Consider the following 14,230-nt stretch of genomic DNA (forward strand, 5'->3'; position numbering starts at 1 on the left):
CAGAGTTTTTCAAAGCACTGGGGTTTAGGGACCGGGAGGGCACAATAGACTTTAAGCGGGTATACCTAACTAGAAGGAGGTTATCTGATTGGTGGCTAAAGTCAAGGCACGAGTGAAAATTAAACTCTTCACTGCAAAGTACGAATCCGCAAACTCACTTTTTAAAGAAAAAAAATAAATCTAGTGTTAGGTTCATTAAGTATTACGGCTTGGTGGCGCTAGCCACCGCCCGATCTAAAGGGTACAGCCATATCCATCCATCCATCTATCCATCCATCCAGCGGCAGAAACAGCGGAAGGAGTGATTAGGTCGGCGGCATAAATTCCTCGACGCTCGGCGGGAGAAAGAGAGAAAAGTGGCGTCTCGCGAGCGGCGTGCGGCAGAGCGCGGCGCCGCTAGTGTGTTCGTGGCTAGAGTGTACTAGACCATTCTAGTACACTCTATCGTGGCTTAAAGTCGGAGAGCTCAGAACAGACGACGAAAAAGCGCGCGAAATCTCGCGAGCCGCTGCGAGACCGCTCGAGACTGTTGTCACTCGACTCCCACAGATGTAGCCAGCGTGCCGCTTTTTACCGCTCGGTGGCGAAGACGCGCGTCATGCCGCGGCGGCACGCTTCCCGCTAGTGTGCTCGTACCCTAGTGGAATGGCTGTATTTTTACAGATTCCACAGATTTATCTCCTCTGATTGTTGAAAATAATTCTGATGTAATATTTTTACAAGAAACTTGGTTCGTTCAAGATCGGTATTTTCATTAAAAATATAGATCATTTCGTCTAGATCAATTGCCACAAGGCAAAAGTAAGAATTCAGCTTCTGTCACTGGGGTACAAAATCCTGGTGATTGCTTTAACTCTTCCTTCATGTAGAACATTTCACATAGCACATATATTATCCGTCAAGGGTTCTTATGGTCTCAAGGGTCTTATTGTAATAGTCCCACTTGTCATCACTCAGGTTTTCCCACATTTATCAGAGGGATGTCATCCTCATCTTCAGACTTGCCTTTTTCAGGATCAGGTCTTCGTATGTCATATTGGTCGATTATTGACTCTGCGACTAATACTGATCAGTGATCACATTTCAGTGATATTTGACATTGTATGCCCACTAATATCTGTTCTTTCTAGAAGACTCGTCTATTTTTCGACTGTTCAGCTACTTCACGAAATTTCACCTATTGCATCCCAAACAGTTTGGGTGTAGACAAGGATATTCGACTAACTTAGCCCTCAATTACTTTACAGAAAAATTCAAACCAGAAAAAGACGAGGGTAACTTCCTTCATTCTGTTTTTCTAAATTTTACTAAAGCGTTTCATAGGCCTAATCATCACATTCTCTTCACTAAACAATTATCTTATGGCATTGGAAACAACTCTCTCAATCTTTTCTGCAGTTACATAACTGATCGAGAGCAATTAGTATCCACTTATTTCATCTATTGCATTAATAACGTAAATAGCGTTGGTTTTCCACAAGGCTCAATTCTGGGCCCACTACCATTTCAGCTCTACATTCATGACCTTCCGCAATAACTTCTTCAACTGGATGTTTTTTATATGTTGATGGCGCAACTCTTCTACTTTCAAGTAATTCCTCCTCATATCAACCCTTAATGTTCAACTTCTTGACGTCAGTGCATGGTGTAATAAAAATAAGCATTTGATAAATCCTTCTAAAAGTAAGCTTTGTGAAAATTGAGGCCGGTCCGCTGCCTTTGCGCGGGCTTTGCCGCCGATTTCTTCGTTCTCATGTCCCGACATGTCTCCCCTCCTTTACTGTCTGCCGCGCTGGGGGATCGGAGGGACGTTTAACCCCCTCACCCGGTAGCGGATGCTGACTATGGCGCCGCACGCGGAGTCTCCCGGGAGGTTCTTGCGCGCTGCGTCGGAAGCGGGCGGAGAGACCTCCCTGGGGACGACATGGGGTAAGCACGCTTTTCTTCTCTGTCCGTCAGCTCCCTGTGGGGCTCGTTCGGACTTCACCAACAGCGCCTTGCGCCCGCAGCGAACGCTTACCTTATGTCACCCCCCCCCCCCCCTTCCAAACGCTAGGCCGAAGAGTGGTAGGTACGGTGTCCTAGTGCATGGCCTAGCTACGCCGACCCGTCTCCCTCTGAAGCCAACGCGAGCGCCTCTGCCCTCGCTAGAGCAACCGGGCCTTAGTCCCGGTGTCTCCGTGGATCACCTTTACCGCAGAGACGTGCTCGTGGCACCCTGTGTAGTACTTTTATTGCCCGTGGCGTGGATAAGCCTGTTTGCTTTCCCGCCGCGCCTTCGCAACGGGCTGTACTGCGTTTGGTGTTGCCACAGACAATAAAGTGTTGCGACTTTGAGCAGTATCGTATTCTCGCCACGGCGACGGTTAACGCGTGCCCTGCGGCTCGCGAAGACTGGACCCACGCTAGTGGCCGTACTCCTTCGGGATACGTGTCACTACAGCTTTTAACAGGTCATCAAATAACTCCAAGTTCCAACACTTTTTATCAACTCGTGTCTCATCCACATATCAGGTCATTGTTCTTGCCTTGGAATTCAGCTGTATTTTCGGATAAAATTTAACTTACTTATTCAAGAACTGCAGCAGAAAACATCTTACCATATTCGGGTACTATTAAAAGCTAGATGCTATTTTGATTTGATGACCACATTGATCACTTTATAATATGCATTCATTCACAGTCATCTTAATTATTGCGTTGCTTCATAGGGCCAAACATGTCACTGTCATGTTTGTTCTTTCCAACATGTACAAAAACAAGCCTTCACATTATCACCAGGAGCTTCCGACGCTTACATGTTACTGATTTGTACCGAGAACAAAAAATACTAAATATTGACAACATGAAGAAATTCAATGTGTACACATTAGCTTATCACGTAGTTAAGGAATTCAGCCTTCTAAAACTTGTTCTCATTCAAGACCTTTCTAATTCGAACATTACTCGTTTTTCCTCAAACAGCAGCTTTTTACTTCCCAAGGTGCGAACTAAGTAGGATTCTCAAAGAATAGCTTTTGTTTTATTCAAACTCTGGAAATCTTTGCCATATAAAATTAAGTGTGCATATTATGTGTCGTCGTTTAAGCATCCGGTTCGAAAATTTATGTGCAATGAATAACATCCTTTATCCAATATTCGTCAAACACATCTATAACTGTGTAATTTTGATTACTGTTTGCTTTTATTACACAGTTTTCTTCTCCCGGTATTTTTGTGCTTTTAACTGTATAACTCTTAGACTCGCCATTGTTCAGATTTTTATACTCTTTATTAAAAATGACATGCTGCATGTGTTTTGCTGTTAAGTAGTATTTTCTTTTTTACGATTATATAAGGTCACCTTACGGGGTTTCCACTATGGAATATTTTTCTCTAATAATATGTCTATATTCTGTATATTGTCACGTGCGTCCCGCGAGAAAGACGAAGGCGACAGTGCATACGCACATCTGCACGCTTTTATGCAGAACGCAACAACGATAAAGACAAACTCTCTGGCACACGGTAAATGAAAAGACCGACCCGCTGCTGCTTTCTCAGCATCTTCAAATACGACCTCTGCTTTCACGTCGTGACACTGGTGGAGGTTCTGGGGCCTGCAACCTGATGCAGGAAAGCGTTGTTCGGGACCGTACACCCAGTCCGGAGCCTCAACATCTTGTTACGACTCCAGTACACCGATTCAGCCGGCGCCTACTGGGTCTAAGTCCAGAACTCTTGACTCTATCTCCTCTTACCAACATGGCGGCCCCTTCAACGTCTGCGAATCTTCCTCCGGCCCAGACGACTCATTCTTACCAGGTAACTTTTGAGACTCCTCGTGTTCCTAAAGTCTTCCGTGGGGAACCGTATGAAGATGTCTAGGACTAGCTGGCTTGACCAGTTCGAGCGGACCGCTGTGGTGAATCGTTAGAGCGTGCAAGAGAAACTTGGTCATGTCTACTTCGCAATGAAAAATAGCGCTCGCAGATGGTACGAGAACAGGAAGCCTACTTTCCAAACCTAAGATAATTTCCGCCAAAAGCTTCTCGAGACGTTCCCGAGTGCGGACCGACGGGATCTCGCACAACAGATGATTGAAACCCGCGTCCAAAAGCCAAACGAAAGCGTCACCATGTTCGCTGAGAATATGACCCGTCTATTTCGCCGCGCTGACCTTGACATGCCCGACGCGAGGAAAATTCGTCATTTGATGCGGGGAGCTAAGGAACTTCTTTTCTCCGGCCTTGTACGAAATCCACCAAAAACTGTGGATGAATTTATCAAAGAGGCGACTGTCATTGAGCGGGCGCTCCGGCAACGATGCCACCACTTTGACCGCCTGCCCGACCAAACGCCTGTTGGTGCCGCCGCTCAAAACGCTGCCGTTTCCGAAAGCTCTCTACAGCAAATGATTAGGCAAAGCCTGCGAGAATAGCTGCGGGCCCTCGGCCTTCCGTCTACCGAGCTTCCAGTTGGTTCTGTTGCCACGAACTACCACGTAGTTCGTGGCTTCTGTGCCACGAACTACGGCAAGCCTTTCCACCACCGGCGCCACTACCTGAACCACGTCCACTGACCTATGCTGATGCCGTCCGCTGTTATCCGCCTGCCCCAGAAAAAGCACCCTTTCAGCCACGGCCCGTTACCTTGCCTTGGTGGCAGCAGGAACCTGTGCGGAGACCACCAGTACGCCGCACCGACTTTTGGCGCACTGCCGACCGTCAACCCCTTTGTTTCCACTGCGGCGAACCAGGCCACATCTCGCGCTACTGCCGTCATCGAGAAGCCCAGTTTGGAAACTTTTCTCGTCCCGCTTCATCTTATTTTGAAGACCCTCGTGACCATGGTGCTGATCACCTGCCGACCAACCAAGCGTCTCCACCAACTCGTCGCTGGCGGTCTCCTTTATCTGCGCGAGGTGACACTTCCACGAATCGCCAAAGCTACGCTGACGCCGTCAGAAAGCGCTCCCCAAGCCCGTGCCAGGGAATATAACTGCCGTGACCTCCGGGGGCAAGGTTGCCAAATGCCGAGACGCCAAAAATACCCCCTCAATTGCCTCTACATAAAGACGTCGTGATGACGGTGATGACGAAGACGACGACAACCACGAGTACTAATGCCAATGAATGTGTACGTGCCAACCTTAGCGTTAATATAGACGGACACTACGTAACAGCACTGGTTGACACTAGTTCTGACTTCTCTATTATGCGACAAGAGCTCGCCGACCGCCCTAAGAAGGTCCACACGCCATGGAGTGGGCCGAGCATAAGGAGTGCTGGTGGACAGCTAATGACGCCAACCAGTAAATGCATCACTCGGCTCGTAATCGGTAATTCGAGCTTCGTCACCACTTTTGTCATTTTACCGGACTGTTGTAAAGAGCTGATTTTGGGCATGAATTTTCTGCGAGAGTATGGTGCTGTCATCAACATTGCAGAACGTATCGTCACCTTTTCAGAACGTAACGCCACCACTGAAGAACAACTGCAACGTTTGCGTGTAGCCGAGGATGTGATGCTCCTGCCGAGGTCTTGCTGCCTTGTGTCAGTGTACTGTGAACGGCCGTGCCGTAATGAGGTGATAGCGGAGCCAATAGACACGCTATTGCTTACGCAAGGTGTTTCAATAGCGAGAGGCATTCCGACACAACTGAAGGGCGGGAAGAAGTGCTCCTCACCAACTTCAGCAACGAGCGTCGTCACATCCAGAAGGGCACCGCAATTGCCTACTACGACGACGTAGACCAAGCCAGAGATTGCTTCGCTTTGCGACCGGATGACGCGACAGTCCCAGCCTCGACCCCTTTGTCTGTCAACATTCGCTCTACCCTACCACCCTTGGATAAACAGCGCCTACTAGAGCTGATACACCAGCTCAAAAACTGTTTTTCGTGCTCGTCGAAAATCAAGCAAACACCACTGACCCGGCATCGAACCATCGTTGAAGGAAATACGAGACCGATCAGACAAAATCTATACCGTGTGGCTCTGAAAGAACGCGAGGAGATCCAAAAGCAAGTTCAGAAGATGCTCAAAGATGACGTAATACAGACTTCCAAAAGTCCCTGGGCATCCCCCGTGGTATTGGTTAAAAAGAAAGACGGCAGCTTGCGTTTCTGTATAAATTACCGCAAGTTAAACCGGGTGACGAAGAAAGACGCCTACCCACTGCCACGCATAGATGACTGTTTTGATTGGCTGCGGCATGCACGCTATTTCGCATCGATGCACCTGCGAAGTGGCTATTGGCAAATAGTGGTCGTCGAGAGAGACTGTGAGAAAACTGCCTTCGGGACGCCCGACGGTCTTTATGAATTTAAAGTGCTTCCATTCGGGTTATGCTCAACGCCAGCCACTTTTCATTGTTCAATGGATATTGTGCTATTAGGACTGAAGTGGCAGACATGCTTGGTCTATCTAGACGACGTTATTGTCTTCTCTGCTACATTCGAGGAACACCTAAGTCGGTTATTCGCGTGGTTTAGTATGGTACCCACAGAGAGTATCGGTTAAAGTTGGAGTCGCTGAGCACGTATGCAGCCTGGACTGTTTGTTTTTTTCTTTGCGATGGCTTTATCCTTTTTGCAGTCGCATATTATGCATGACCTAGATGCTTCAGAAACTCGGATACGATGCCTCGAAGAGGTTGTAAATTCCAAACACATCGCTTGTTGTGGCGTGAAGGTCTGTAGCCGATATTTTTGACGCATTTTTGAAAAACGTCACAGCTTTGCTGCAAAAGCGTAGAAATGAACGCGATAGCAACAAATCGGAAGGTCAGTGCCGAATGGTAAGCAGATCACAACGTGCCTCGCGTTTCTCACGCAAAATGAGGCACGAAACGTACTCACAGGCACAGATGAAAGCGAATAAGCGTCTCAGTTGTTACTTCGCTGTGTCTAAAAAACGCACCCTTTCTGCAAACGAAGACTGCGCAACGACTGCAGTTACCTTTGTGCGTCCAGTAACTACAACAGAAACGCTCTAGTGAAAGTTCAACGACAGCCAAGATGTACATGCACATGCTATGAACGCCACTGCTCCACCGTTACTCCAATACTCTTTGAAAAAATTACTCTGGCGGCCACGGAGCAGCATGACAGTCTACGAAACTTGCGAATACGTTCGGCTGGCCTGACTTTAAAACCAGAGAAGGGCCATTTTGGTTTTATTTTAACGAACTTTGTTTCTTAGGCCACTTGTTCAGCCACGAAGGTGTTCGACCTGACCCGGGCAAAATTGACGCTATCGCAGAGTTTCCCGCATCGCATGACAAAAGAGCAGTGAAACGCTACTTAGGCCTCTGCGCTTATTACCGACGATTCATCGCCAACTTTTCGTTCATTGCGGCGCCTTTGACGCGGCTCACACGAGAGGATGTCCCCTTTCTTTGGGGCGAAAAGGAACAAACTGCATTCAACGGATTACGCCAATGCCTCCAAACACATCCGGTTCTCGCGCACTTTGACCAGGAAGCACTTCACACCGACGCAAGCAATGTAGGCCTGGGTGCCCTACTGAGACAATGGCAAGATAACTCCGAGAAAGTGATAGCCTATGCCAGCAGAGCTCTCTGTCGCACAGAAGAGAACTACTCGACTACCGAGGAAGAGTGTCTCGCCGTGGTCTGGGTGGTTCTCAAATTTCGACCATATCTGTACGGCCACTCATTCAAGGTCGTCAGCGATCACCACTCGCTTTGCTGGATCACTAACTTGAAAGACTCATCCGGCCGTTTAACACGCTGGAGCCTTCGGCTTGACATGAGTTTGACATGTCGATAATTTATAAATCAGGGAACAAGCACACCGACGTAGACTGTCTCTCGCGGTCACCCGTCAAGCTTGCCGCTATGAATAACGAGTCTATGGACGCCGCATTCTTGGGAATCATCAACACGGCCACTATTTCACAAGAGCAGCGCAGTGACCCTAACCTGCTTTCGCTTATCGACTTCTTAGAAGGACGATGTGAAGGCGTGCCGCGAGTTTTTGCGCGAGGACTGTCATCTTTTTGTTTAAGGAACGACGTCCTATACAAGAAAAACTTTTCTCCCACCGCCCATACTTGCTCGTCGTCCATGCATCGCTGCGAAAAGAAATTCTGGAAGCCTGCCATGATGAAGTCACCTCTGGTCATCTCGGCTACACTCGAACATTCTCCCGTCTGCAAAACAGTTCCTACTGGCCGAACCTACCTGCTGCTGTAAAACAAAGCGTCCAAACCTGTGCCGACTGTCAAAGACGCAAAGCACCCCCCACCAGGCCGGCAGGCTTATTACATTCCGTCCAAGTACCAGCAAAGCCATTCGCCAAAATCGGAATGGATTTCCTGGGCTCATTCCCAACTTCTACCACAGGGAACAAATGGATCATCGTCGCCACCGATTACTTGTCTCGCTACGCAGAAACTAAAGCCTTGTCGAGGGCCACAGCAGCAGAAGCGACTTATTTCTTCATAGAAAACGTCGTCCTTCGGCACGGTGCTCCAACAGTTCTCATCACGGATAGAGGAACTGCGTTCATGGCAGAACTTTTGGAGTCGGTTCTCAGGCTCAGCGGTACAGCTTACCGGAGAACAACGGCGTACCATCCACAAACGAACGCACGAGCAGGGCGGCTTAATAAGACCCTCGCAGACATGCTCTGCATGTATGTCGACACAGAACACACAGAATCTTGCCTTATGTGACCTTTACCTATAATACCGCGCTGCAGGAAACTACCAGAATGACTCCGTTTAGTTAAATACACGGGCACGAAGTCACTACAACGTTGGACGCCATGCTGCCACACGAGTGTGACGACACTCATGCTGATGTCGAAGAACTTGCTCAACGCGCCGAAGAGGCTCGACAGCTAGCCCGCGTGCGTATTCGTCACCAGCAACACAAAGATGCGAAACGGTCGACCTACGACATAAATTGGTAACCTACACGCCAGGTGACAAGGTATGGGTCTGGATCTCAATACGTCGACGCGGACTTTCAGAGAAGCTATTATGACGATACTTCGGCCCATATCGAGTCACCCGACAATTGAACGATATCAACTACGAAGTTATCCCCGACGGCGATTGCAGTTCCAGTCGCCGAAACCGCTCACCCGAGATCGTGCATGTCATCCGGATGAAACCCTACTTGTCCAGCTAACTCTCGTTTGTCCTGTGGGTGCCGGTGCATATGTGCATTTTTTGAAGTAGAGCGCCTTGGCTGCGCATCGGGACGATACCATTTTTGGAGGGAGGCAAATGTCACGTGCGTCCCGCGAGAAAGATGAAGGTGACAGTGCATACGCGCATCTGCACGCTTTTATGCATGACGCAACAACGAAAAAGACCAGGAACTCTCTGGTGCGCGGACCTCCTCTAGGCCCACGAAATCCTACTCCCACTGACCAGCCTACCTGGGCCGACAAGGTGGCATGCAAAGGTGAGGCCCATGCAGTGCAGCGTCAGGGACACTCGCCACAGCAACCTGACCCAGAACTAGCACAGTTAAAACGCATGTATGCGGAGCAGGCTAAAGAAATCCAATCGCTTAAAGAAGAGCTAGCAAAACAACAGGCCCCCGAATCGCGCGAGGGTAGCATTATCAGCGGCCCCGTCTCGATACGCGGCGCTAAGAAACGGGTAGGCCCGACGCTCCAGGCTGAAGAGCAATCCGAATTTGACCGGTTTACAGCCAATATATACGCGATACTAGAGCAGTACCGCGCAGAGACCACGGCCGAGTATAACGCTTTGAACGCTAAACTAGAGAGCATGCAGAAACAACTTATCGAGTTGGCTGCATGGCCAGCACAAATGGACGCGAGGACTAATGTGTTGGAGGAGGACCTGGCACGCAGTAAGCGCGCTGGGCAAATACCTAGACCTTAAAATGACGTCGTCACAATCATTCACAATTTGGCAATGGAACGAAAGTACCCTCCGTACGCGGAGAGAAACGTTACAACAATTCATTGGCTCTATGACCCAACGACCGGCCATCATTCTCCTGCAGGAAACGCGTATTGACCGATTCGCTCTTCGCGGATACAGAGTCGAGGCCGTTTGTGGGAACAAAGCTCGAGGAATAGCCGCCTGTGTGGCTAAGCCTTATGCTTACACGACACATGCAGTACGCCCAAACCTCAAAATAGAGCATCAGATGATAGAGATCATCCCCAACGCTCACATTAAGCAATCGGTATTTATCCTTAACGTGTACAGTTCACCTTCACACAGCACAGAAACATTCACCACACTACTAACTAAAGCGACGCAGATAGCAGGCAACCATCCCCTCATCATCGCGGGGGACTTCAACGCCCCCCATGCAGAATGGGGTTACAATCGCACAACACAGAAAGGACGCCACTTACAAACACACTTCACTCAACACAATCTCATGTTACTTAACGACCTCTCTACCCCCACACACATAGGTAACTCAGTGTCACGGGACTCATCCCCTGACCTGACCCTAGTACGCAAGGTTTCGAATCCCACATGGGTTAATCTGCAAGCTAACCTCGGTAGCGATCACTTTATCTGTAGCACAACAGTCAATATAGGCAGCCTCGAGCCCAGAGACTTTAAAGTAGTAGACTGGAACTTCTTTAGGCAGATACGCAAACAAGACACCAACCATTATTCTTCACTCTCTGAACTCTTTGCGAGACTACAGCGGGACGTAAAACAAGCTACCAAAAATACTTCTACAACACGCAACATATACCACATGGACAGCCACCTCACACATCTCCTGGAGGCTCACAAAAGTCTTCAAGAAAGATGGAGAATGCAAAAACTCAATCGTAGGCTACGAAAAAGAATTGCATTGCTCAACCGACAAATCGAGGAGTACAGTCACACCCTAGCACGCAACCAGTGGAATGAGGTGTGTAATTCACTTGACGCACGCATGAGAAAAGGTCTAAAATGGGACCTTCTCAGGCATCTCCTCGGCGACGAGCCCACCAAGTCAGAGCAACGACTAACTCTAGATAGACTGTTACACAAAGCGGGAGGACAGCAACTTGCCGACGCGCAAATTTTAGATGCTACAGCAGCCTGGTATCTATGCACAGAACCTACCTCACATGAAGATTATCCACCTTACGCGGGGGCCACAGACGACCCATTTGAGCAGGCTATAACTGGCGCTGAAATACGCGCGGTAATAGCAGAGCTCAATACTAAGTCAGCCCCGGGTCCTGACGGAGTCACCAACAAGCTACTCCGCAACCTGGCTGACCATGACATTGAATCACTAGCCACCCACATGAATGAGGTTTGGGAGCAAGGGAGCGTCCCTCCAGTATGGAGGGCTGCGACCGTCATACTCATTCCCAAGCCGAACAAACCCCTGGAACTCGACTCTCTACGACCCATCTCCCTCACATCCTGTGTGGGTAAGGTCATGGAGCATGTCATTCTCCGTCGAGTCACAAAATATTCAGAGCGAAAACACCTCTTCCCATTCAATCAAGTAGGGTTCAGGCCGGCTATGGCCACGCAGGACGTACTTCTCATGCTGCAGGAGACGTTACTTAGAGTAAGGAGCAAAGACCTCAGAGCATTCCTAGCTCTTGACTTAGAGAAAGCTTTTGATACCATAAGCCACGCTCATATACTACACGAGATTCTGGAGGCAGGCTTAGGCCGCCGTTTCTACGAATACGTCCGCTCTTTCCTAAGAGCCAGAACGGCCACACTTAAAGTTGGGGATCTCAAGTCACATACCTACAACCTAGGCCCGCGCGGCACCCCGCAGGGGTCGGTGCTCTCACCGTTTCTTTTCAATTTAGCCCTCAGGCAGCTTTCGCAAAAGCTGAGACACATCGAAGGCGTAGAACACGCGCTCTACACCGACAATATTACTATTTGGCGTACTGGAGGGAGCGATGGATAAATCGAAGCGAGCCTTCAGGAAGCAGTCACTGCAGTACAAACATTTTTAAAGCCCACGGGTCTCAGACTATCGGCATCTAAGTCCGAGTTGCTGCTTCTGCCACCACAGTACGGCCGCACCAAAGCCGAACCTACCATACACCTCTCCACAATGGATGGCTCGGTTATACCGATAGTGTCGTCGGTTCGAATTCTGGGCGTTACCCTACAGGAGAATGGCAAAAACGACTTAACCATCACACATCTCACCAAAAAAGCTGAGGCAGGCATGCACCTCGCCCGACGCGTCGCTAATAGACACGCAGGACTCACAGAAGAAAGCTTACTACGCATCTTTCATGCGTTCTTAATGTGCCACGTTCACTACTTTGCCTACGCTCACCCATGGAGCAAAGGCGATGAAACTAAAGTAGACAACCTCATCCGAAAATGCACAAAACGAGTACTTGGTCTACCCATGTCCACTAGCACGCAGCGCCTGCTATCCTTTGGGGTACATAACACGTTCCAAGAAATCATCGAAGCACAAAGAATGTCCCAACTCATGCGCCTGTCTTCGACAGCTGCGGTTCAGGAACTCCTCTCACACATAGGTCTTCCTATCCCAACTCAAGTCAACGAACCAGAACCATTACCGCAACTCCTTCACGCTAAAATAACAGTGCTACTCTTCCCCAGGAACATGCACCCGGTGCACAATCAGGCTCGAAGAAGGGCACGAGCTCAATCCTTACTAAAAGCGGCCAACCTACACGTGACAGACGTGGTTTTCGAAGACGCCGCTAAATACGTGGACAAACCCTACTTTGCAGCTGTGGCAGTCGCCCCAGACGGAAAAGCTCTTAATGCTCTTACCGTAAAAACTCAGAAAGCCTGCGAGGCTGAACAAGTGGCCATTGCCCTTGCTCTAGCACTCCCTCAGCGCGACACAATATTTACCAACTCTAAACCCGCTGCACTGGCATACCGCCGCGGTACACTTTGCCAGGCGGCATTAAGAGTTCTAGCATCTGCTCAGATAACTGTAGACAAGCACATACACTGGTTCCCTGGTCATGAAGGGATCAACGTTCAACCAGGGGTCCCCAACGGTAATGAGCTGGCCCATAACCTCGCGCGTGATCTTACGTGCCGCGGGAGGTCGTGGTCCGGCTCACTGGCCGGGGACACCAACACGCACCGGGAGCCACTCCTATCATATTATGAAATTTGCTCGCACTATAAGTTATTTAGAAAGGAATTCCCCTCACCTCACTCAGCACTAAATAAAGCACAACAATTAACGCTTCGACTGCTGCAAACGCACAGTTACCCCAGCCCCTATATCTGCAGCAAATACCTACCAGATGTAAGGCCAGAATACCCCAAATGCCAAAATTCAAGGTGCGATTTAAGTCACATGCTGTGGCAGTGTCCCGTGCTAAACGCTAGCTTCGGGTCCCCTGCCTCCGAGGACGACTGGTTCAACCACCTCAGGAGCCCCGACAGGGGCCTTCAACACCAGGCCGTCCAGAAGGCCCAAAAGGTGGCTGGCGAGCTCCGACTCCCAGTCCCCACATGGGCGGAGTCACCGGGCTGGCCCCCGTAAGGGGTGCCTAGTCCCCTTCAGGACCTTTATGAAAGTTAATTCTCTCTCTCTCTCTCTCTCTGGTGCGCGGTAAATAAAATGACCGATCCGCTCCTGCTTTCTCAGCGTCTTCAAATACGACCTCTGTCTTCACGTCGCGAGAATATGTTTTGAATATTGAAAAAACTTCAAACTTCAAACTGCGCAAATCCGAGCATGCTCGATTTACGCAATAAGTAAGTTAGGCTCCACGTTGGCAACACGATTTCACACGCGTTCTTTTTTGGGTACAGTTTCTCGCTACCTTGGTTGACATTACAATCTCACTGTGACTGTTGATGTCGATGAAGTACATTTCAATCGCACAGGCTTCATCATGCAATCTGCGAGGGCAGGGTAATTATTGTTGAAAAATCTTCACTTATCGAAAATGCGCCTGGGACCAGACTATACCTACTCACGTAGAAATAGCTTGTTCGCTGCGTATATGCGCTAGAAAACTTAAGTGCGCGTAAAAACACGTAATGTCGCTTTGCTCCCTGAAACGGTAGCGTTGAGGCAAGGTGTCTTTCATTGTCTGCAAGTGCGCAGCCGTAATTTCTCTTTAAGTCAACAGATTCAAAACTGTAGAAAACATTTACCACGCAGCAGCGACATCTATGCATACACTTTTCTAACTAGTATCCGTGCATTCATGTTTGCAGCACTTACGCAGGCGCAAACAGGAGCAGCCTCGTCCCGCACAAAATCACGAGTAATCGGTTAACTAGTGATGAAG

General features: G+C 49.1%; 1 protein-coding gene across 1 annotated transcript in view; it reads left to right on the plus strand.

The window, feature by feature from the left end:
* Window positions 1–1,844: 1,844 nt before the first annotated feature.
* Window positions 1,845–14,230, plus strand: part of Naa40 (N-alpha-acetyltransferase 40) — an 80,825-nt gene continuing 68,439 nt past the window's right edge. The window contains exon 1 of the mRNA XM_075884994.1: window positions 1,845–1,929. Coding sequence (XP_075741109.1) covers window positions 1,845–1,929 — 85 coding nt within the window. The remainder of the gene's footprint in view (window positions 1,930–14,230) is intronic.

The sequence above is a fragment of the Rhipicephalus microplus genome, chromosome 2 (assembly GCF_043290135.1).
Source record: "Rhipicephalus microplus isolate Deutch F79 chromosome 2, USDA_Rmic, whole genome shotgun sequence".
NCBI lineage: Eukaryota > Metazoa > Arthropoda > Arachnida > Ixodida > Ixodidae > Rhipicephalus > Rhipicephalus microplus.